General features: G+C 34.0%; 1 protein-coding gene across 1 annotated transcript in view; it reads left to right on the top strand.

Annotated features, from left to right (window-relative positions):
- LOC128557569 (uncharacterized) overlaps positions 1–17,141 on the top strand; it is a 53,451-nt gene extending 36,310 nt beyond the window's left edge. The window contains exons 17-37 of the mRNA XM_053545040.1: positions 540–696; positions 1,190–1,405; positions 1,761–1,926; positions 2,112–2,377; positions 2,751–2,951; positions 3,897–4,041; positions 4,210–4,241; positions 6,038–6,179; positions 6,493–6,713; positions 6,904–7,071; positions 7,307–7,490; positions 7,896–8,010; positions 8,316–8,446; positions 8,609–8,827; positions 9,851–9,956; positions 10,551–10,667; positions 11,406–11,541; positions 11,787–11,967; positions 13,061–13,334; positions 13,575–13,761; positions 17,003–17,141. Of these exons, the coding sequence (XP_053401015.1) occupies positions 540–696; positions 1,190–1,405; positions 1,761–1,926; positions 2,112–2,377; positions 2,751–2,951; positions 3,897–4,041; positions 4,210–4,241; positions 6,038–6,179; positions 6,493–6,713; positions 6,904–7,071; positions 7,307–7,490; positions 7,896–8,010; positions 8,316–8,446; positions 8,609–8,808 (2,344 nt within the window). The 3' untranslated portion in view covers positions 8,809–8,827; positions 9,851–9,956; positions 10,551–10,667; ... (3 more) ...; positions 13,575–13,761; positions 17,003–17,141. The remainder of the gene's footprint in view (positions 1–539; positions 697–1,189; positions 1,406–1,760; positions 1,927–2,111; positions 2,378–2,750; positions 2,952–3,896; positions 4,042–4,209; positions 4,242–6,037; positions 6,180–6,492; positions 6,714–6,903; positions 7,072–7,306; positions 7,491–7,895; positions 8,011–8,315; positions 8,447–8,608; positions 8,828–9,850; positions 9,957–10,550; positions 10,668–11,405; positions 11,542–11,786; positions 11,968–13,060; positions 13,335–13,574; positions 13,762–17,002) is intronic.
- Positions 17,142–24,645: the final 7,504 nt, after the last annotated feature.

Genomic DNA, 24,645 nt, shown 5'->3' with positions numbered 1-24,645 from the left:
TGGATACATTTTAGATATTTAACTAACAAGTGTCTATAAACTGTAATGCGATAAAACTTGTGTTCTAGTCGCACATCAACTCGTTTTATATAGTTATCGAAGCATCTGACTGAAGCTGTCAACTGTTTTCATTATTTTAGTTTTTGTGATGTCAATATCATCTTCTAATGTAGTATAGCAGTAACAAAATACACCACCGTTTTCCCAATTTTAAGTAAAATTCACGTTGTTACTTTGGAAACCTAATCCATAATTGTTCATTGTTGATAGAGAAGAGTCTAATTAAGATAATCTTCAGTTAATTTAACAGGTTCATTTACTAAACATTTGACACAATCGACATGAAGGTCAAAATCACGTTTCCAAAACAACGGATTCGTTGTTGTAACGCTAAAAGTACCTGAGGTAATATGACTTGATCTACTGTACCCTAATTTCTAAAACATTTTTAAATTTCGCCCTTCTGCATATTAGATGCATTTAGGCAGCAGACCATACTAATTCCGCGTAAAAAGATTGAGGTTATGCAACTTTTTCAGAATTCGATCGACCACAGTCTCAGAATCCATATTGGAACTTTACCCTCATAAAAGGCGTTATAATGGCACACTGAACTATGCAAAGTTACATAATGACTGTAATGGCCTGCATGGCATCCATTCAGACTTGATTTCATATATCATTTCTGATTTTAAGGTACGTTTCGTTAACTATTCAGACTAACTGAACTAAAATCTATAAAGACATCTTACACGCATGTGTAAGTCACAATATAACTTTAAATGTAGAAAAACCCGATCACTTTTTCACTTGTCTACATATAAAAAGAAAATTGTGTATATAAGACTGCCCTCACAATAAAGTGGCATGTGGTAACAGTCAATTGTGAAACGGAACACAACTGCCAGTGTTGTAGTGGAAGTCTAGATTCATACTGTTGCTGGTTATTTTTTATTATGTATTTCAGCTTTTGACCTAACACAAATTAATCTTTATAAACAATAACATGTTTATTTCAATACATAGATACTGTGTACTAATTGATCTGGTTTTTTTTTTCAGATATGAAATTTGGACTAATGTCACTTTAAAGATATGAATACTCATTTTTTTAAGAATTAAATGATTTTTCCGACTAAATGCTCATGTTTAGAGCTCATTTGAACTATATTGTATTACTTCTTAAAAGGTTGATATATCCTGGAATGTAACATACGATGTTGGCAGCGTGCATGATTATGAAGTTGGAATTTCCTCTACCAATTCTGAATTCCCTGATGTTATGGATTTTACGTCATCGCATGGTCACCAGCATATACGATTGTTTCACCCAGATATATTTGACGGGGAACATTTTTATGTACTAATTAAAGCTATTACAAAAACATCGATTACTGATATAAAGGTATGTACCTTTATAATTGTAAAATCATCTTCCGATGGATATTTCTATTACATACAGAACGTTAATTATTCGCATTTGGATGTAAACAAAGTTTTAGTACTCTAGAATTGATTATTCAAGAACTGAAAGCAACATATTCAAAATATGAACCAGTTTGTAGCGTGAATATAGTAAAAGTAAAATCATATAATGAAAATAACTTAAAACTGTCGTCATAGTTCATTATCGACATCGTCTATGATCAAGTATGTGGTTAAAAACTGTAAGTATAATTACTTATAAATATTCTCGAACTTTACTAACAGAGGCACTACCTATCACTACGCATGCGATAAATCGGAAAGTACTTTTCCAGGTTGTAGGCCCAATAGTATATGATTCAACAAAACCAGACTTTACGGGGGAGATACGCCTGTCAGTCGAGCATACTCTGAATGATACATTTCTTATCGCAAAATGGGATAAAAATGCATTTACAGATCACGGAGATCCTAACGCCCTGTTCTATCAAGTTGCTGTTGGTAAGTTTCAAATTGTAAGTTTACCAATATTATATGTGAGCTAATTTAGTATCAAATTATTTTAAATCATCAGAATAAGTTCAATTTAAGCTGCCCTAGATTTAACTTGCACTTATTTCTGTATGAAATTTAATTGTAAACATGTACGTTTTTGATAAATATAACATACATTATATATTCCTAAGGTACCACAAGAAATGGCAAGGATATTCTGCCATTTAACATTTTATCTACCGGCGGAAGTTGTACTTTACTTAAACATCCTTCGTGCACAGCGATTTCCACCCATTCCTTGACATGGCATATGCATGGTGAACAGCATTATTTTGTAACAGTCATGGTTAGAGACACCGCGGGCAATATTTTGACTGCTTCCTCTGGAGAATATAGGCACTATGTTGAGCTGGCATCACAAGGTGTTGTTCAGGATATAGACGACACAATAGTAAAGGTATACACTTGTTCTTCCGGAAATATTTCAGCTAACTAGAACCTTTTAACTGCTATAATCTATATTAGAAGATGTAACGAAAAGAAGACCAAAATGTATTTATCATGCATAGAATGTGATATATTGAGTTTCATTAATGGAAATAACATGAAGCGTTTGTGAAATGAGAGAAATAACTGAAATGGCATGTTTGATATCACAGTTTGAAATTCACGCTCACTATTACAATGCATATTGTCAGACTAAACTTCTTTAGTCTTGAAGATACCAGGAAGACATAATTGTTTACATGCACAAATATATGTAAGTATTTCAACCGTATTAAGATAAGAACAATGTAAATGTTTAACGTTTGTGTACAATTTATTTATAGTTTGTGGATATTCATGATATAGACTACCAAACACGTACATCAAAGTTAACAGCACAATGGTCAGGCTTCGAACATCCTCATGAAGATATCAACTTCACTGTTTGCATTTCAAACGCTTCCAGTAGAGATTATATGACGTGTGAAAGAAGTGAAGTCAATAATAACTATACCTTTTATGATCTCAGCCTAAATCCATACGAGGTAGCAATCTGACTCTCTAGTTCAGTTTCTAATATTATGCTTATCTCGTTTAAGGATGCATATCTCCCTAAATTCGTTCAAATTGTAATTGGGTAGGCTATGTTAATAATTTACTTATATATAAGGCTTGGACATTCATGTTCAACATTTTCAAAATTAAAATAAAATAGAAAATTTGGTAGTACAAGTAATTCGACTTGTCATTGACTTTACAAGTGCAAATATATTAAAGATTCCCCAAGAAGTCAATGTGCTTCTAGCATATACTGTAAACAATATAATGTGGCATATTTGATCATTAAATAACACAGAACTCGCATCCTTCCAATAATATTCGAACCTAAAATAGATGTGGTAGGTATACATAATTCTCTCTTATATGTAAATTTGATTAGATTTTAGTTAACAAACGAAGGGGTTTAAGCATAAACATAGTGAAATATGACGTTTCTTACAAAACTTACAACTTCTATATTAAACAGTATTACATACATATTGTAAACACATTTAGTGTATATATATATAAATAGATGTGGTCAATAATGTAGGTCCTAGAGTTTTAACATAGCGAAATGTTACGTATCTATTCCAAGGCCCATATATCTAGGTAAATCTAATCTTAAGAAAACAGATAAGAAAAAAAAAGACACATGCATAAGAAATTCGGACCGAATTTATAAAAATGACCTTTAAAGGGGTCATATCCCCATCAAAAATCAAATAAGCGGAAATTCCAGCAGTATGCCAAACTAGCCTTGATACTGAAATTGTCTACATAAACTAATGAGTTCAATGAAGTAGTCCGGACAAACTTTAGTTACAGACTGACTGCCATACAGGCATACATGACTGATCAGAGATACAGACAACGATAAAGCATAAATCAATAAATCTCCCTAACAAATTGTGAAACATAACTATAACACATTAACCTTTTTTTACTAGACATATTACCACACCGTCATAGCAGAAACTGAGGCGGGAAATGTCACTGTTATTTCTGATGGTGTTACTGTTGTTATTGACGGCGATGAAATTAACGGAATACAAGTTTTTGATGGCCCGCCGTGCAATGTTTCATTGGATAGAGGTACAATAGAGGATATCATTTTACTTTTATCACCTTTATGATAAAAATGTATTTAATATAATCATACTTGATAAAAAGTAACGGCAAGGCTCTTAGAAAATAAAACAAATATTTATTATTCTTTCTAATAATGTTAAAAGTTGCATAAAGTGTACTCACTATTTTCAGATCCCAATATCGAAAGGTCATATCACGACGAGGTAATACACTATTCAGTTCATATAAACACTCTCCAAGTATATTTGAAAAGCAATTGTTTTTCAAATTGAATGATTTCTTAAAAGCAAAAACCATTAAGATTATATTTTCAAATTAGGCAGTGATAAATGTTTCTTTTTTTTTTCTTTTTGTTTTACATTTTAATATTGTTCTGTTAAACATTTACCTTGCGATTTTATTATTGTATTATCTGAAGACATATAAATGAAATAGATGTAAACAAAAGATAGAAAGTAAGGAGCACAGAGCACCACAAAGACAGCCTCAGAGTCACGCATTTGCAAAGTATGCTCACAACACAAGGAAGATGTAACGGACAAATATCATAGACGGGTTGCTTCAAAAATCCAACCAGTACATTTTGAATTTATTTTTATGCCGAATATAGAAAAGAGGGAATAATAAATAGGAGGTAGAAGAGGGGATGGGGTTGCTTGGAAGGGGAAAGTGGAAACAAGGATAAATTTTCTGAAGGGAATGCTCCTTAATCACAGTTACCCTACAACGTAAACCACAGCAGCGCAGACAACCAATTACAAAAGACAAATAAACACACACACACACACACACACACACACACACACGCACGCACGCACACACACACGCACACACACACACACAACTAACTTACATAGATAAACAAACATGTAACATATAACAAAACTGTAGGGCACCGCACAAGACACACAGATACACAAGCAAACACACACACACACACACACACACACACACACACACGAGCAAACACATAATCAGGAGACAACAATTGGGCCCCGCCTAGGATTCCGGCAGCCAAAATTAAGGTGGGCACGATAACATACTAATAGTTTAGGTGGAGGGGATATCAAAGCAGGGAAGCGCAAATGCAAAGGGAAAAGATTGGGGAGGGGGCGTGATAAATATTTAATCTAGGTTTAAGGTCAGGTCGACTTTTCAAAGAGAAGAGAAAGCTATTCTACACACCCTGAAGTCCTTGTTGTAGAAGGCGTCGACAACGGGGACAAACATTGGTTAAAGTTTTGCGCGCCAGTATATATATCAGTTAAAACTACATGTATTGATTTGAAGCTATAAGCAGTGCTTGCATGACATCAGACCTGCTAAAGTAGCTAAATTATATATGTATATACATGTTATTTGAATTAAGAACAACTTGAAGTCTTTTATCGATCCAGAAAGTTCGGTAAAAGTTATGCTTTCAACAGAACAATGAAGCTGTATTTGAGGTACGACTGCATGTATTTAGTCTATTTTCAAGTCTTTTATCCAGCTAAAATAACTGCGTTACGTTAATCCTTATCGATTCATATGCAAATTATGACCGTTTGCCAGTTTGAATTTGGTGTTGAAACTCCACAGAATGCTTCTGATCAGGAAACGGATAAAGGCTGATGGTTGATTTTATATAAATAACTTCTATTTTCAACTAAGAAAAGTCTTGTTAAAGATTTGCTCGTCACTAACTAACAAGCTAATTTCAGTAACGATTGTTAAGTGTTATAAAAGACACCATTCTAATCAATTTTACTCATAAGTGGTTATTAATTGACTACCAAAATTCAATTAATGTTTTGCACGCAAGCTGTTAGCATCGCAATAATAAACAATTATTTTGTAAAAGAGTATAATGACATAGCTCACATACATTAGATTTGTCATTTTATGGTCCTTGTCCAACCTGAAAAATCATTTATTAGCCGAACACGCTATCTTGTGGGCAATTCGTGCTAATTATGTCTATGTTGTATTTGTAATAAGATCAATTGAATGAAAACAGGAGAAACGTTTAGTGTGTAAATCAGACGTGGATTTCCAAGCGTCTACAAATGTTCTTCAAGCTCATTGGACAGTTTCAGCCGACAGCGGACTTTACATCATTGATATATACTGGGCAATAGAGGAACGAGCTCCAGTTGCTGGTATTATTTGAAAAATATATTATTTGTTAAAAGGTCGCGTAAATCAATGCACTTTCGAGAGCTACATTCTTATCTGTGTTATTTTAAACGTCACATGCACAGTTTTGTTTTATTTTCTTATCATGTCATGACAATAAATACATACAAAATAACCATGATTCTAAACAGAAAAGGTATTTTATGTGTTGTCTCATTATTTACAATAAAAAAGTAGTATCATACATATCTTTCATTTGATGCTGATGGGTCGGACTGTAGAGTTTCCATTTTCATTGGAAATTATTTTAAAAGCCTTTTTGTCGTCTCCTGACAGACATCTGGAAGAAAACAACTGAGTATCAACACTTGAGAACAACTACATCTTACTTGGAGGAGAGTGGTTTATTTTTATCTGCTGGAAGGGCGTACAGAGTCTCCTTAATGTTTTGCGCCGGGCAATATTGCTTTAAACCCGTACATAGTGATGGCGTCACTATTGTTCCTAATCCACCTACAACAGGGAATATGTCAGTTACCTTTACAACGAACAATAAGGTAATGAGTAGTACACATGTTTTACATGTTATAGTACTGATAAAGGGAACATGTTATTAGTTAACGTTTATAGTTTGTAGAAATCAGTTTTCAAGAAATTACCCGCAAGATGTTTGATAATAATCTTGAATATATTACATAAAATCCCAAGTCTAAAATGTACATGTTACAAACCAGTTAACATTTTTAGATTGAAGTTTCGCTGGAACCATTCCTTGATTCAGACATTGAAGACTTGTCTCAGTCACGTGAAGTTATGGATCACTATGAATGGGCATTTGCCGATGAATCTACTTTAGGTCGCCTACTTACAAAATGGCAGCGAGTAACACCTCCTCACGCACTAACGGAAGTACTGGTAAATATGACACACATTAACTTGAAACTGATACTTAACATGTAGTTACAATTTGAAAATGACATTGAATTGTTTTAAATCGACCCTACTGTTGAGCATTTCACACGTCTCATTTAGGGTGCATTTACGTAATGAATAAATATATTAATACAGGTTGAAAATGTTGCAATATATCGGCTGAACTATATGTGCATGATACTATAATGCATACAGTACAGCTATATTTGTTTAACAGTTACAGTTTACGATAGACGTTCCTGAAAATATTGCATTTCACAAATGTTGGATATTAGCAATGCGAGGATATACCAAAGCAGGCTTGTCGTCCACAGTATCCTCTGAAATAAGAGATTGCCAAAATCTTCAACAAGTCAGACCAAATATAGTCATTGATGCAGTGGGAGAGCTACTATCAACAGGTTTTCAAATATTTTAATACGGACATATCATTTTTTTCAGTTTATCTTAAGGTAAATGACATGTTACAGTCAAGTTTAAACACATTTGATATGAAATACAATACTGACAGCTTTAGACATATTGTAAAAGTTTCGTTAGCCAAGGATTCCGTGAGGATTCCAAAAAATATTGGTTAAATAATATAACAATACTGTTGAACTTCGTGTATTTAGTGAGCTACATAAGTGTACTGCAATGTTCCTTAAATATATAACAGACTGAGCAAGGGTGAATATCAATGTGAATTTTATAGCCAGATATTTTCCCGGTAGCTTAGACAATATTTTCTGAATTGGACCCTAGAACTCGTAGGTTAGCCTTAGGTTATCTTTGCTCATGTATTATAGATAATATCAATATTACAGAGAACGGCCATGTAGGAAAAGACATTTTCCTGGAGGAAAATGATATTTGGAAAGAATCAGATAAAGATTATACTCCCTATTACAACATTTTGTCAGCAGTGTGGCCAACTGTAAGGTATCTCCACATTTATATTGTATAGTGAACGTTTCATTTATTGTCGAACGGCACCTGTTTGTTCTTTATTTTCGGGTCATATCCAAGTTTGCTATACAACTATATCAGAGAAATGAGTATTTTAATATAAGGAAATTGTTAATATAAAAGTGCTAGTTGGAGTACTAAATGTTGTTTCAATACATCGATGTGCTTGATTATTTGTGAAGAACCATGTATGACGAATTACTTTATGTGTACGTATTTCTTTCATCGGCTCCGTAAGTTTATAACTATTTCAAATGATTTTATTGTTTTACCTTAAGGTATGCAAAATATGCTTGGGCTGTTTTACTGGTAAAGGAAAGCGATCCAACTGTGTTCTTTGACCGGTCAAATAAGCTGGATTTGAGAAACCCATGTGATCATCCTGATGCTATCAAATGTGGCGACACAGGTTTGTGAAATTCAGTAAATGGTTAATTTGAAAAGTCATGTCTTAAGCAGATATAATACATGTATTGCAAAATACACATTTTCTAAAAGTGATTATTTAATCTTGTAACTGTTTTATGTTCGTTCTTATGTGGTCAATAATTTAAAAGACTTTTCCTTGAAGCACACGAATACGTAAACGTGCAATTTCGTGAGGGAGAGCTTACACATGGTAGACGGTACATTATTTGCATTCACGCAAATGCATCAAAGCTTCAACATGAATTCTGGGAACAGGATTTAGATGAAATAAACGAGTGCAGTAATGGCGTGACAGTTGATCTTACACCACCAGTGACAGAACGACGTGTGGATAGGAAATGAAAAGAAGCATTTGTTTCAGGTATTCCATTGTAACGCAAAACGAGGCCTACCTATTTTTGAGCAATTTATTCAAGTTGCACAACTGTATCTTAAATTCGAAATATAGGGAGCTAAGTTTGTTGGACTTTCGGTAATTCTTCGCCAAACACATAATATTAACACCGTTTTCTCGATTTTCAAAAAAAACTCCACGTACCACTCTAACCGTAATGGCAAGATGCCACACACTATTCAGCTTAGAAGTTTAAGTGTCAAGTTCACACTTGGAAATCAAATTTCAATGAACTTATTTTCCTGTTCATTCAGTATCTTATGTACAGTCAGACGAACTTCTGCTTAATAATATTAAATACACTGCTACTCGGGCTTCCGTGCATGAGTGGTTAAGATCAGGTCGCTGACTTGCCCATGAATGATGTTGGTTCAAACCTTACTTATGGCGTTGAGTTCTTCATGTGAGGAAGTCATCCAGCTGGCTTACGAAAGGTCACTGGTTCTACCCACGTGTCCGAATATGTTGAAATAATACATGTAGGGGCCCCAGGGTCTTCCTCCAACAACAAAGCTGGAAAGTCGCCATATTAACATTAATTGTGTCAGTTCGACATGAAACCCAGCACAAGCAAAAACGAAACATTTGCTACTATAAGTGCTAATATCACAGATTATACTTTTTAATTTTCTTGCCTGCAATTATGACCACTGGATTATTATCATTTGTATTATTTCTATTATATGATGTTTTATTATAACAAATACAGTCTCCCGTGCTCAAATAAATTAGAACAGATGTACTGGCATAAACACCTACAATAGTTTGTAATTTCTACCGCAATTAATTTTTTTTCAATGTTGAGATAAACATCAATGGAAGATGCTTGATAATATTCCTAGCCGAGTTTCTATTCGACGACGTTTAATCAGCCAAATAAAAACATATAAAGTATCTGCAGTATTATTTTAGTAAGTTGTTGATTAGCCAACACACATTTCTTCTCACAATAATTCACACATATTATAAATAGTAGTACACATTTTGCAGACTTCTACATCTGAGCTTTCTGTGCACTGGAACTCATTTATTGATGTAGAGGAGGAGGGATATGCTACACATATAAGCGGGATTACACACTACCAAGTAGCTATAGGTAACTGAACTACTTATCATCTTGAATATGTAGAACGTTCAGTAACTATTGCTTACATATACAGGATGCATGTTAGAGTTGTTCAGAATGCTAGTGTGATAGGAAGATGTATGTAGCCGGTCTCTTTGAGTTGTATCGCACAAGAACGCATGTCTAAACAGCGGTATTATATAATACTTCAACATCGTGGAAAGTATCTTTAAGTTATGAACCATAATGTATTTACTGTACTATAGTTTTCAGTTTACTGTTAAAATGGTTAGAATTTAATTAATTCCCTGTCACAAACAAGTAAAATGAAAACATAAATATGTGAGAATTTGTAGAATATTTCAGCTTTCGTTTGTAAGACATTTACTTACAAGAAAATTGATCGTATTTACATTTTATAGATGTTCATGTATCCTTTTGACTGGCAACTAAATGGCTTAATTCAAATGATAATTTGCCACAAGTAACGCTGTCACAAAAAAAAATCAGGTTTTGTTGACAAATGCATGGACAATATTACATTCACTTTTCTATATTTCTTCTTAAATAACGTTTACAGGCAGAGTTTGTTTTCCATGTTTTTTAACAATATATAAATTTTAGGAACGACAGTTGGTGGTGTTGATGTGACACCATTCATAGACGTTGGACTCACAAACCACAAGACTTTCCACAATCTGAAGTTACAAAATGGACATACATACTTTGCAACTGTAATTGGTAATACAAAAAGTGGCATGCCAAGCTGCCTTAGCAATGTCTACGGATACATAACACATAATTGTAACTCTATGAGTTGTGTACTACTCGAAGTTTCTGATAATTCCGACATACTGTTTATGTTTTTTATATAACTGGTGTCTCCAGTAGAAATTGAAACGGTTATCTGATTGATGGGTTCAATGCCAAGTACTCGTATATATACCAAGTACAATGTACCATAGGCGTTTTGCAGACATTGAATTCTTTATACTTGGGCTAGAAATATAGTTGACTTCACTCTCCCTGTGTATTACTCTCTTCCAATGATGCATTACGGACCCAGAATAGTTACTTTAAATATAGTTCCAGATAACAGTGAAGTAGAAAATGTGTCTCACTGCATCGAAAACGAGAAAATATGTTTCACTGTAGAGAACAATTAATACAATGGGCATATGCCTTACTTTCAACCAATTTTACTAAATATCCCATTAGAACTTACATAACAAATTTTAATAGACATTGCCGGGTAAATAAGATCAAACAATGAAGAATATTATTCCTAGGCTACATCAAATTATCCTGCTAACAAAAATATCAAAATCATAAAACGTTTATTTTCACAAACAAAATACAATGTAAATAGATTAAACACGTTTGTCTTTCGCTTTTGAGTAGTTACACCAGAGAACTGTATAACACAAAAATATATTTATGTATTATAGTTGCATTTATTGTTTAAAATTATTCATACAGGATACGATTTTACCGGCCAACACTCAAAGTCTACATCTGAGGGTATAAAAGTAGACACAACACCTCCAGCAAGATCACAAGCCTCTATTACAATACAATCTAGACACATTACTGACACACAATTTGTCGACGCGTGGTAAGTTACAAATAGACTGTGATAACCTAGTCAATGTAATTATGTACGCAAGGATAAAGATAAGATATTAGAAGCAGGAAGACCGTGCATTGCTGTTGTGTTCAGTTCTTAATGCATAACTTTTGTTTCGGTTAATTCAGCACGAAAAACTACACAAATGACTAACATTAGCAAAATATTGCTGTTGAATACATGACAAAATTTGATATCAACAGATTATATATGCTTTTTTCTATTTGTTTTAGCTGGAGGGATGTCTTCCTGGACCTAGAAAGCGGAATATCGCATTACAGTTGGTGTATAGGGACACATGCAGGTTACGATGATATATTTTCTTTTCATGACACAAACGAAGAATGTGATAATACACAACAGAATACGCCTCTATCTTTAAGAGAAGGACATGCTTACTTCTTGACTGTAAAGGTATAACATTTAACATTTAACATTCAACGAAAACCATTAAGATATTTTCTGTAGCCAAAAACACGAAGGACATGTATCCATAAAACCATGTTGGAAAAATATTCTTCGCATCGTCAACATATATATGTAAATTTGATAAAAAGGACTAGATTATCTTAAGTTTCCTGTTCATTTGTCAAAAAATACACCAACATTGAACAAACCCCCTAAGTGATTTTATACTAAAGGTGTATGTTAAATGCAAGATTTACAAATGCGTTAACACCAGAAAAAAATCAATCATTATTATTTCAATATAACTTGTTCCCGCACCGATATTTCATCTTTTATAAGTTTGACACCCGCCTAAAGAAATCAGTAAAACTATAATTATCAGATTGGAAAAGATCTAACTGAGAAAATGAGAACCCTCACATAAAGGTTTCGTTCAGAAATATGACAGTTATGGACATTTTTCGAATGTTACTTGAATAGGTTTCGGCAATGACGCAATGCTGAAATGCGCCTACGAACACACCGATGCTGCAAGGGGTTCATCTTTATATAAAAATCTCAGCTTAAGCAGTTGGTCGGTTTAACAATTATGCTTCTTTTGAAATAGATATGTATATAATATGAACACTGCAAAGTACAACCATGGAATACAAGGTCATTGACAAAACAACTCAGTGGGAGCTTAATCAAATTAATTGTGCATAAAGTCTCCCTGTTTATGCAGACCATGTCCAAAAAGTGTCGGAGAATGTAAATAAATGGAAGACTTGCAAGTTGATTCCGTTAAACGCTCAATGCTGATAAAAAGCACATAATAAGGCAAAAGACACACGTGTTGTTGTTAATGATTTAAAAAACAATATACACATGTATGCACATGTACACTTCGCATAACAAATTTAGAAACAACATATAGGGTCAGACACACAAGGTTCGGTAACAAATTCAAAGCATCCCAGCCGGTAGCATATAAATTGTAGCATGTAAGAAAAAGAACACCAAAACATTAAAGCCATTACACTGACAGAATACCACCATAATGATACGTATTAGTATGTGTAGCTAATGTATAGGTATGAAACAATAATTCACATTTAAGGCTCACAACAAAGCCGGACTGTACACAGCAGCTTCGTCGTGGGCTTTTGTTGTGAATGTTACACCGCCTGTATCTGGCAAAGTCTTCGACGGTCCTCGGGGAATAGATGGTTCCTGTGTTGATGTAGACTATGTCGAAAGTCGTTCTTCATTACAAGCACACTGGAAAGGCTTCCATGACCCGCATAGTACGATTGTGGAATATTTCGTGAATATCGGATCATGTAAGAAGTGCGATGATGTCCTAATAAAGCAACCAGTGGGTATAAAATCAGGTATGTATTTACAATATTCTGCTCGCAAAGCTGCTTTAGAGATATTATTTATAACTGTAAGGACCGCGGAAGACACGGCACATCACTGTATTAATTTAAGTCCTAGTTATCGGATTTTATGTTTCGTGTTAATGACACGTGTGTCTGTACGTGTGATTGTACGTTACCCATATTTCCCAACATCACAGACCATAATCGAAATGTAATGTTGTATCAGAAAATTTGCTGTTTGTCTTGCAGACATTGAACTCACATATCTCCAGCTATCAGAAGGACTTCATTATTATGTGACCGTTACCGCATGTAACACAGCAAATTTATGTTCATCTGTTGCATCTGACGGATTTGTTTTCGATTCAACACCACCTGTGAAAGGAAAAGTAACTGACGGACCTCGAGACATGGATGAACAATATCAAGGTTCGAGGTAAGGACTTCCATTACTGTTTTAACATAGATTTTCGTATAGAACATTTATGATACATGCTTTTCATGGCCCCGGTGTTAAATCCCCGGGAGGCATTTAGTGTTTGAATGAGCCATTAGGCTGTGTATCCGCCTGTAGCACTTTCTTTTGTATTCGACTCTTCTTACGGTTTCCATACAGTTCAGCTAGTAAAACTAATACGCATGGACTAACGTATATTATATGAATATTCATATCCAAACATTCTTTCTGTAGTCAAGCCTTCTTTGGACTTTGATGATAATAACTATATTGCAATTGCATTTGTGTTTTGCGTATTTAAATTCTTCAACATAATTCATGTTATTGAAATAAAACTTGTTATATATCATAAACATGGATTAAAATGCGGATATAATCGAGTTTTCTGTGCGATTATTTTATGTTGAGCGATAAATCTTTCTGGACATACCTATAATACAGCCGCACCATGAGAAAGCCAACATAGTTCATATTCGACCATACAGTTCGCTTTTAAACCCTATTGCAATTAGAGAGACCTTTAGCTGACAGCATGGATCCTGACCAGACTTCGCGGATGCACAGGCTGCTCTGAATCCATGCTGGTCGCAAATGCACTATGTTGGTTTTCTCATGTTGCGGCTCAGTATAATTATCCCCCGACGAAAGTCGGAGGGATATAGTTTTGGCGTTGTCCGTCCGTCCCTCCGTCCATCCTTCCGTCTGTCTTTCCGTCCGTCCATCCATCCTTCCGTCCGTCCGTCCGTCCGGAGCCATAACTAGGAAATGGTTGGGAATATATATTTAAAACTTCACATACATGTTCACCACTATGAGTTTTTGCGGCCCGTCAAGTTTCAGTCAGATTACCCAAGTAACACCAGAGTTATGGCCCTTGTACACACAATTTCGTTCGGATTTATATGTAAATTAAGAGTTATTGCCCTTTTATTGTATAAAAATCCACATATTTGTACATAACAAACTTACCATTCTTACCATTTGGTAGAATTTCATTAAATTTCTTTCATTCTTTTCCTTGAAAATTTATTGTAAACATGTGAAGTTGTGTACCTGTGACACCTGGTCACCCCCTTACCTTGATTACATCCCTCCCTATACCCCGACCCCCCCCCCCCCCCCCCCCCCCCCCCCCCCAAAAAAAAAAAAAAAAAAAATAAAAAATTTCCTTATTTAATTTTTTTTTAAACAAACTTCATATACATGTTCACCACTATGAGGTTATGGGGCCCATCAAGTTTCAGACAGATTGCCCAAGTAACGCCAGAGTTATGGCCCTTAGAAGTTTCCAGTGTTAACTATATAGGATACTATAGATCTATAGATATGGCAATTTCTGCATCATAACTTTTGATATATTTGACCTTGAACTATGAAACTTTAACAGAATTTAGTGCACACACAATTTCGAACGGGTTTCTTTTATAACTTTAGAGTTATTGCCCTTTAATTTTCTAAAAATCCACATATTTGTATATAACAAATTTACCATTTGGCAGAATTTCATTAAATCATTAAATTTCTTTCATTCTTTTCTGTGAACATTTATTATAAACATGTGAAGTTGCGCACCCACACCTGGTCATCCACTTGCCTTGGTCACACCCGTCCCCCTCCCAACCCCACTCCCCCACCCCCCTCCAAAAAAAACATTTTTTTTTTCATTTCTTATTTCAGATTTTTTCAAACCTTCCATGATTATTTATCAACATGCAAGTTGTACCATTCCCCCACCTCACTCCCTCCACCCAGTCATGCCCACCACTGATCATGCATCTTCTGTCCCCAACCCCACCCCACCCCCCACCCCAACTTCACCCTTTTACCCTTTTTTTTTCATTTTCAATTTTCAATCAATATTTATAATCAGCATGTGAAATTTTGTTTCCTCTCCCGTTCCCACGCACCCCCACCCCCTAACAAAATAAATATATTAAGTTGTGACTGCACAAACCTTGTCCTCAGCCATGTTCAAGATATCTGACCTGTGTTCTCTTAAGAACATCTGTTCTTTTAAGTTCAAATGTACATGTTAAACAGCAACAGCTGGTGCCAAGCCACTTGTTCCAGTTAAACTTCAAGCTCACATTTCAATTAACTGCATTTAATTTTAAAATCTAAGCTTACTACATTAAGCATATCCCATTCAAAATAAATTCTTTAGTCAGGATCAAAGTATCATAAATTTATTATGTACTCTTTTATTAAACATTTGTTTTCTGTTAAATTGATTTTGACTAATGAAATTATTTGCTTCTTATTAACATCCTTAACTTTTTCCCGGATATATTTTTTTGCCATTCCTCACCACAAACCCTTTCGGCGGGGGATACCAATTCATAGAATTTACTTGTTACAATTGCATCTGTACATAGTGTACTCAACTACTGTTACAAGTTCAATCTTATCAAATGAATATTTGTTTACATTATCAAAATGGAGAGAATATGTACATATTGTCGAATTACTATTTTAGCTGTGCCTCTTTTGGACTTAATGATACCATAATAGTGTTTCTATATTTTGTATCCAACTCCTCTTATAACCAGATTTCGTCTAATTCAAATGACACTTGGTATATAACATCAACAAAAAGTGGACATTTGCGTATTTTTGGGGATTTAATGTCCGGTAACCCTTATCAAGTTATGCATCTTTTGGGACTACAATTAAGTATGAATCTCTTGTTACTTTCCACGATAAAATTTAGAAGATACTAAGTATACATTATAACAAACAGAATGACAAAGGCATATTGTCATAATTTTGATGTCTCATATTTCCCTTTAGTTAGTATGTCCTTTTCGATAATAAACAATACAAATATAAATGCACATCATTGTATCTTTTGAACACAACTTTTTCTACTGTTTCCGTCCAAGTCAAATTAAACTAATAACAAGTTGTCAACAGGAAAAGAAGATTATGTTCCGAACACCCCTTTCTGGTCATTTTGTTGTTAGGACATTGTGGACGTTAAAAAAATATCACAGCTATAACGTGTAACTTCCGCACTGAACCCTTACACTTTGATATAAATGAAAATGAAACTTTGCATACATCGCCAACAGAAAGTCGACATGCAGATAGTCGACAATACGCATTATTGCCGTGAGTTTTATGTCAGATATTGTTATGCATTTCTGTACTAAATTTGATGGGAGAAACGATCGTCTACCCAATACATAGAAATTACAGACTAAAATTTTCTTTGTATCAGGAACTATATTGGATGTAAATGGCACGGTTTTACAGATCCCCAGTCTGGAATATCTCACTATGTATGGAGAGTAGGAACAACCAAAGGTGGTGATAATATACTGAAAGCTACAGAAGTTCATAGACATGGAAAAGCATTTATTTTCGACCTCCATTCTGAATACGGAACTTACCTGCCAATGGGCGTTCGTATTTACTGCACAGTTCGCGCATATAACAGTGCAGGTACATATCGCTCCAACCGGACTGCACACACAGCTTCGAAATGCGAGTTTTGTACTTTAAAAACAAGGTTAACGGCACATAATGTATGCTGACGTTGAAAATATATTTTTTTCTTAAAGTACGAATAAAGTTAAATGTAATGTGTAACTCTTATCCTGACCAGTGAGTTATGAACAAACCCCACGGATTTGATTCACTCAAATATGTTTTCTATTGTTTCATTGTTTGAATGAGAGTCAAACCGACACTATGTAGGTCATGCAGCGCCTTATATGGTTTTTCATTACCCCAGCTATCTCTTTATAAAATGTGTTGTTTATTTAAGATATTGAAACTATTACCACAACCTCAAAGTTCTCGTAGAATGATTAGTAAACATTCCAAATACTTATGTACAGTATGGATTTTTCAGTGAATATGTAAAATAAATTGCAAGCTATGATTGATTTATTAATATTATTCAAAGCTGCAAAAGAAAGAAAAACACATTGACTAAGTCATTTTCAAGGTTTTATAGTGCTCTTAAATAGAAGAAATCCAATTTACGAATAGTACCACGTCCGCAGTGTTGTAGTAAATCTGCAGATAAGTGGTCATTAACAGTTTAAAAATTCCTAACATCATTTGCATACATAACGACGATGCTTATGGCTTTGAAGATGTTGTATATATTAATTCATCGCATTTCTGACGTCGCGGGAATGTAATAAAGCCATTAAAAAAAATAATAATGCACAGTTTTGACGTCGACGTCGTTTATATTATAGAAGACGTTGGTCAAATTGACTTGTTTATATAGTTAAGGAACTTTTGATGATTCGAAAAGAAAGGCTTACATGTGATAAAAAAGAATATTATATTTGTGACTTTTCACATTGAATTTATTAAATTCGTTGAATAAAATTGATAAAATGCTCCGCAGAGCCTCGCATTTTAAAATTTCATTCAACACATGAAAAGACACTCGTGTAATATCCTCTATAAGTATATTCTGTACTTTTAAATAAATTTCAGATACGATCAGCTGTCGATATAATATCATATAATTTATGTAAATGTGTCAAGTTACTTCTAATTTAGATTGACATTAATAAAAGGTATATTAAAGGCGCTATAAAATACGTCATATGAAATTCACCTAAATGCTGTCTTACGTATTGTGAGTTAGGTATGTACTTCATTGTCGTATTTAAATCAAATAACAACTGTATAGCAAACCCGGAAAATGAATAACTAGATCCAAACATTTGAAATTTTGGATGTCCTAATCTCTGATTATGACTTCTATGTCAAAGTAGATTAGCATTCACAACACAAATTATACAAATGCACAATTTTAATAACGTACATAAGGTATGACGTTAGAAAAGATGGAAAATCTATCATGATCGTTATGTGCTAATCAAATACCGTTAATTATTCAAACATTTATATATATATAACTTTATAATAATTATATTACTTTGTTTAACCGATTAAAAATGTAAAAATCCGTACTTGTTTTATTTAAACGTGTTTCCGAAGCATATCAAAGCCAGTATACTAAGTATTATACATAAATCAAGGGTTCAACGCAATAAGGGCGGATCTATGTATAATTAGATGTAGATATGCCCTTATTGCGTTGAACCCTCGAAATATAAGAAATACCTTTCTATTGGATCTCATTCATTAAATCAGATTTTCACATTCTAGTCGTAAGTAAAATTACTCTTAGGAAAAATGCTGTGATGTAATTTATCTTGACATGTTACAACAATTTATTGGAACAAAAAGAGAGAAAAAACAGCTGTATGTGTTACGTTATTACTGTTTGAACTTTGTATTATCATTTAATGAATCTTTAATTTATAATCTTGAAACCTATCTGATATATGTTTCAGGAAGATTTGTTGAAGCGTCATCGAACGGGTTCATTGTTGATGATACACCACCAATATTCGCCACCAATTTATCAATGTCTCCTATCGGGACGATTAAAACTGCAACAACTGTACTACGAAAAACCCTAAAAGTTCACTGGGATGTAAAAGATGAAGAGTCGTTTATTAAAAGTCATCACCTCTCCATTTCGTCTCATATTGGAGGAGACTTCAATTTGTCATCCACTGAGGTACATTTAAATCTGGAATGTTTCATCGAATTACATGTAAATTTTTAAGCCAGATTATAGACATCCGACAATTGAAGGGCTGACATGCTTTCATGACTGTAACCTTTTATCAGTTTATATTCAAATGATACAACAAGGTACAGTGGTAACAAAATCTAAATTCTGCATACCGATATTGCCCAGTTAAACATATTTTGTCGCATACACATGGGTAAAGTCGTTCTTTTTTCAGTCAACTATGTTTTCAAGAAATTAGTTCCAGTTTTACCCATTCCATGACATATTTTACAGGTTGAGGGAATAGTAAGAGATTATACTTTTACCGAGTTAGACCTTCATGATGGAAGTTATTATTGCATCAAGCTCATATCTTGTAATGGAGCAAATCTATGTACGGCGTCTGTACTCGAAGATATATTGGTTGACAGTTCTAGGCCGACACCAGGTAAACACTAGTACATAAAATAATAAATTATATCTATGTAATTATTCTCTTCCTTATATTTTACCTTCCTCGGCACAATCACAATAAAGTGCGCACATATCCTAAAAATATGCCAATTTATGAAGTAGTAGGAAATGAAAAATAATCATTATTTTATACTTTATAATAACTTATACATCAGGACACGTAGTTCGGATAGCATAAATGTATCCACAAGGTATCGAAATTTTACCTTGTTTACACCTACTATAACAAGAGGCCGTGTCCTACACACTAATGTCATCAAAAGGCACTGGAGTATTTCATTCGTTTATTTGATAACAAATCACGGTAAAATTGATACTAGATTTTGTATATGGATAAATGAGATTCAATAAACACAGGTATGGAACAAAAGACGTGAATAAAACTTGAGCACATTTCATGAACCTGCACTTACTGACCAAACTAAAATAATGTTACGATAACGTAAATTATTTAAACATCATGTTTGAATGAAATTTATATGAACGATATGTTCATGTGTATGATATTTTCATTGGTCATGATATGAAGGATGTGTTCATATGTTCATGATATGTTCATAGGTCTGAAACTTTACTGTTCTACCTTGTGTTACAACATGATGCCAGTAAACGGCTGCCTATTTAAGTAACTTTAATATTTTGATCAATTAATGAAATGGCTATCTAAAACCTGACGAGAAGTTCTGTTAAATGTTTTAAACATGGTGGTTTTGAACAACAAATTATTCTATTATGTATTAATTATTACTTTGCGTGTATGTATGATATTTATGCTTTTTATAATCACAGTACTGTCCTGAATATTCAATTTACAGAATTTTGAATAAAATAAATTTGTTTATAGTAATATTTATTAGGTAACTACCTTTAATGTCTATTTTATGCTACATGTTACCAAAATAAAATTTATGACATTTTAGGATGAAATGGTTAAGATATTGAAAAATCAGATTTTGTGGGGCCGTGTCCTACATGGGCCGTGTCCTACACAAAATACTTTGAACCGCTTCATCACAGCTATACAAAACCAGAAAGTTAAATATTATGTATCCTACAATTATTATTCAAAGACATATTTACACCGGTAAAATATAAAAACTCATACTTTACTGAAAGTAGGAAATCTTCATGGGGGCCGTGTCCTACACAAATTACTTTGAACCGCTTCATCACAGCTATGCAAAACCAGAAAGTTAAATATTATGTATCCAACAATTATTATTCAAAGACATATTTACACCGGTAAAATATAAAAACTCATACTTTACTGAAAGTAGGAAATCTTCATGGGGACCGTGTCCTACACGATTTTTTATGGAAAGCCAAACTGCTGGTGTAACACCAAATGTCTTAGTTGTATGTGTATATAGACCTTCAAAATCATTGACATTCTTCAACGTCGGTTTGTGTGCTACATTAAAACACACTACAACTTTTCATAAAGATTACATGTCAGCCGATAGATACCACCATTTTAACGTCTTCATTGAGAGAACGTTTTATATACGCCCTGCACAATATGCCTTAAGCGCTCTATTTTTTTTTTTATTCTGTTACTTCCCAGGCTTTTCCATATTCTGGTATTCCTGTGACAGTAACTGAATAACCAAAGACCAAAATTGGCGTTGTTTTGACCAAGATTTACAATGTAAGCGTCTTTGAAGTTCAGGCATTTATAAAAGGTCCCTGCATAACATAATTTTTTTACGATTTCTAGAGGTATAAACACATCATAAAATGCCTGAATAATGACCGATTCACTCCCCGTTTGTTGTACTGGTTAAGGAATTGCAGAAAGTTGTAATAAATTCTACAAAAGAAACCTTACTTCGTACTGCTTATCGGAAATACCATATAACATGCTCAGCCACCAATATGCGCACTTTATTGTGATTTTGCCATAATATAGCTAATAAGTTGCTTTGTAAGATAAGAAGATTTGGCTGGATCTTTCAAGGAGACATCAGTGTAAACGATGAAACAATCATAAACCTCCTTTATCATGTTTATAGTAGATATTCCGTTAATTCTTTTGTTAAAAGATAAGTAAACGGCGCGATATATTTAGATTCTTCAAACAAGAACGTTGATAGATTTTTCCTCAGTAACAGATATATTAATGTCTTTTAATTATGTTCCCCGTCCAAGAAGGAGGGGTATATTGTTTTACAGATGTCGGTCGGTCTGTCGGTCGTTCGTTCGGTCGGTCAGTCTGTCGGTATGTAGACCAATCCGTTTCCGGAATATAACTCAAGAACGCTAAGACCTAGGATCATGAAAGTTTACAGGGAGATTGGGTTGTAACCGGCAGATGACCCTTATAGATTGTAGATCAGTAGGTCAAAAGTCCCGGTCAGAGTGACCCAGAACAGTTAAACGGTTTCAAAATGATAACTCAAGAATGCTTGGGCCTAGAATCATGAAAGTTAATACGGAGGTTGGTCATGAGCAGAAAATGACCCCGATTGATTTGAGGTCAGTAGGTGAAATGTCAATGTGACAGTGACCTGGAACAGTTAGACGTTTTCCAGATGATAACTGAAGAATGCTTAGGTTTAGGAACATGAAAAGTTATAGGGAGGTTGTTCTTAACCAGCCCTATTGATTATGATGTCAGTAGGCCAACGGTCAAGGTCACAGTGACCCAGAACAGTTAAAACGTTTCCCGAACAATAACTTGAGAATGCTTAGGCCTAGGATCATTAACGTTGATAGGGAGATAGGTTATAACCAGCAGATGACTCCTTTAAGAAGTCTTTAGAGTTAAGCAGTTACTGTATGATAACATGAAAACGCTTGGGCCTAGGATCACGTAACTTGATAGGGAAATTGATCAAGATCAGCAGATGACTCTAACTGATATCAAGGCCGATGTGACCCAGAACAGGTAAACGTTTTCCGGACGATATCTCAAGAATGCTTGAGATTAGTATCTTGAAACTAAATAGGGAAGTTGATCATGACCAGTAGACGATCCATATAGATCTTGAGGTCAATAGATCAAAGGTCAGGGCCACTTTGACCCAGGGCAGTAGAACATTTGTGTACAGTGACCAAGTAATTTCATTTTCTTTTGCATGTACTGAATGCATAAAGGGGGCATTTCGTGTTCTACGAGCTCTTGCTACTGTTTAATATCATGGTACTCCATATATTTATTAAAATTATTGTGTTGTTGGAAAGATTTTTATAATGTTACATGTCATCATATAGTTTCAACATTTGGTCGTTAAAACCAGTTTTATATGCTTGTCATTCCATTACAGAAAACCTCCAAGCAAATTGTCATTAATATTAGTATTATTATACAACTATCTGTTTCCGAGCGGATAAGTCATAAGAGTAGTACCTTTACATGTTTACAGCTCTTGGGTTCAAACCAAACCAGAGCAAAAATTGTTTACTTTTTATCTGTTATTTTCCCCCGCTAAGCCTTATTTCAGTAGATAAGTAGCATAAAATAACAATCTGCAAACGGTTGAACTACGAGTTCTAGCAACATCAGTAAAAGCTAACCAAAGAGCTGTTATGATATACTTAACTGAATTACTTACAAAAAGAAAACAAAATAGAAATTTCGCATATGTTATTTTGTATGTAAGTTAACATATATCATGTCAAAACATGATAGACAAGGGGAGCAAATACAGGATAATTATATAATTTATTATTCAAGCCTCTGAGATTACTCCATGAGTACATGATCGTCCATGTAGATGACACTTCATGCAATACAAAGTTATGTGATTAATATACTGATGGTATGTTCATCGTTTTTCTTCAGGAATGTTTGCTATCAATACAGACCATGCAGCAGTTTTAAATCGCCAACCTAAAGGTTGGATGACATGGACCCCGATTTTTATAGATCTTGCTTGGCTTGGGTTTGAAGATGTGCATTCTGACATTCATACGTATACTGTTAATATTGGTAGGCAGTATATGGGGAGCGATCTGAATGAGGTAAACATTTTGAGTAAAGCAAGCTAAGCACTTGCATGCAGACACTTCAATGTTTTTTAACTGTATATTTTACATCGCACTTGAAATGACTCACATCATTGTATGCTTTGCATTTTAGGAATCTGCCATACGTTTAAAGTACTTCAGAAAACTAAGAAACAACCTTATTATTTGGATTAAAACAACCATCATAATATAGTGTTATACATTTTTTCAAATCATCTTTATGAAAATCATTCTGATAATACTGGCATAATACTACTATACTGCAATGTGCCAAGTAGACAATTTAGGTTCTTACTCAATGAATGTGTTTTCACTACTTCATTTACAAAGAGTTTTCACAGTCACTTTTCAGTGTAGTGTTAAAACATAGACAATAACCGTCTAAAACATTACACTGTAAAAACAAAGTGTGAGCTAAATTTAACTACATAAGCCCAGTATGTGCATAACACAATTCAGTGAAGTGTTAAGATATAAAATCAGTTGTCCTGAGCTGATGTATATCTCTTTCAAATTGTTTTTTAGTATTACTATGTACTTGTATTACTATTTTTATGCAAAACATCTATTATCATTATCACGGAAACATAACAGAATAGAGTGGGTTTTAACGACAATGTGCATTTGCGTCTGATAGTTGGCATGTTTTTGTAACAGAACATGAAACAGTTACTGTAGCTGCAATAGAGTTGGACAAGAAATAAACTCACTGTTTTACCAAATTTGACACGTGTAGTTTTCTATGCTATGAAGTTAATAAGACATACCTTACATGCGACTTAATGAATTACATATTATTTATATTTTTGTAGCTTTAATAGAAACATTTCTAATGAATGACAAATGTTTTTGTGTTTAGGAGCCAT

This window comes from Mercenaria mercenaria, chromosome 1 (genome assembly GCF_021730395.1).
Source record: "Mercenaria mercenaria strain notata chromosome 1, MADL_Memer_1, whole genome shotgun sequence".
In the NCBI taxonomy this organism is placed as follows: domain Eukaryota; kingdom Metazoa; phylum Mollusca; class Bivalvia; order Venerida; family Veneridae; genus Mercenaria; species Mercenaria mercenaria.
Note: the sequence above shows the minus strand (reverse complement) of the source record. Positions and strands in the feature narration are given on the sequence as shown.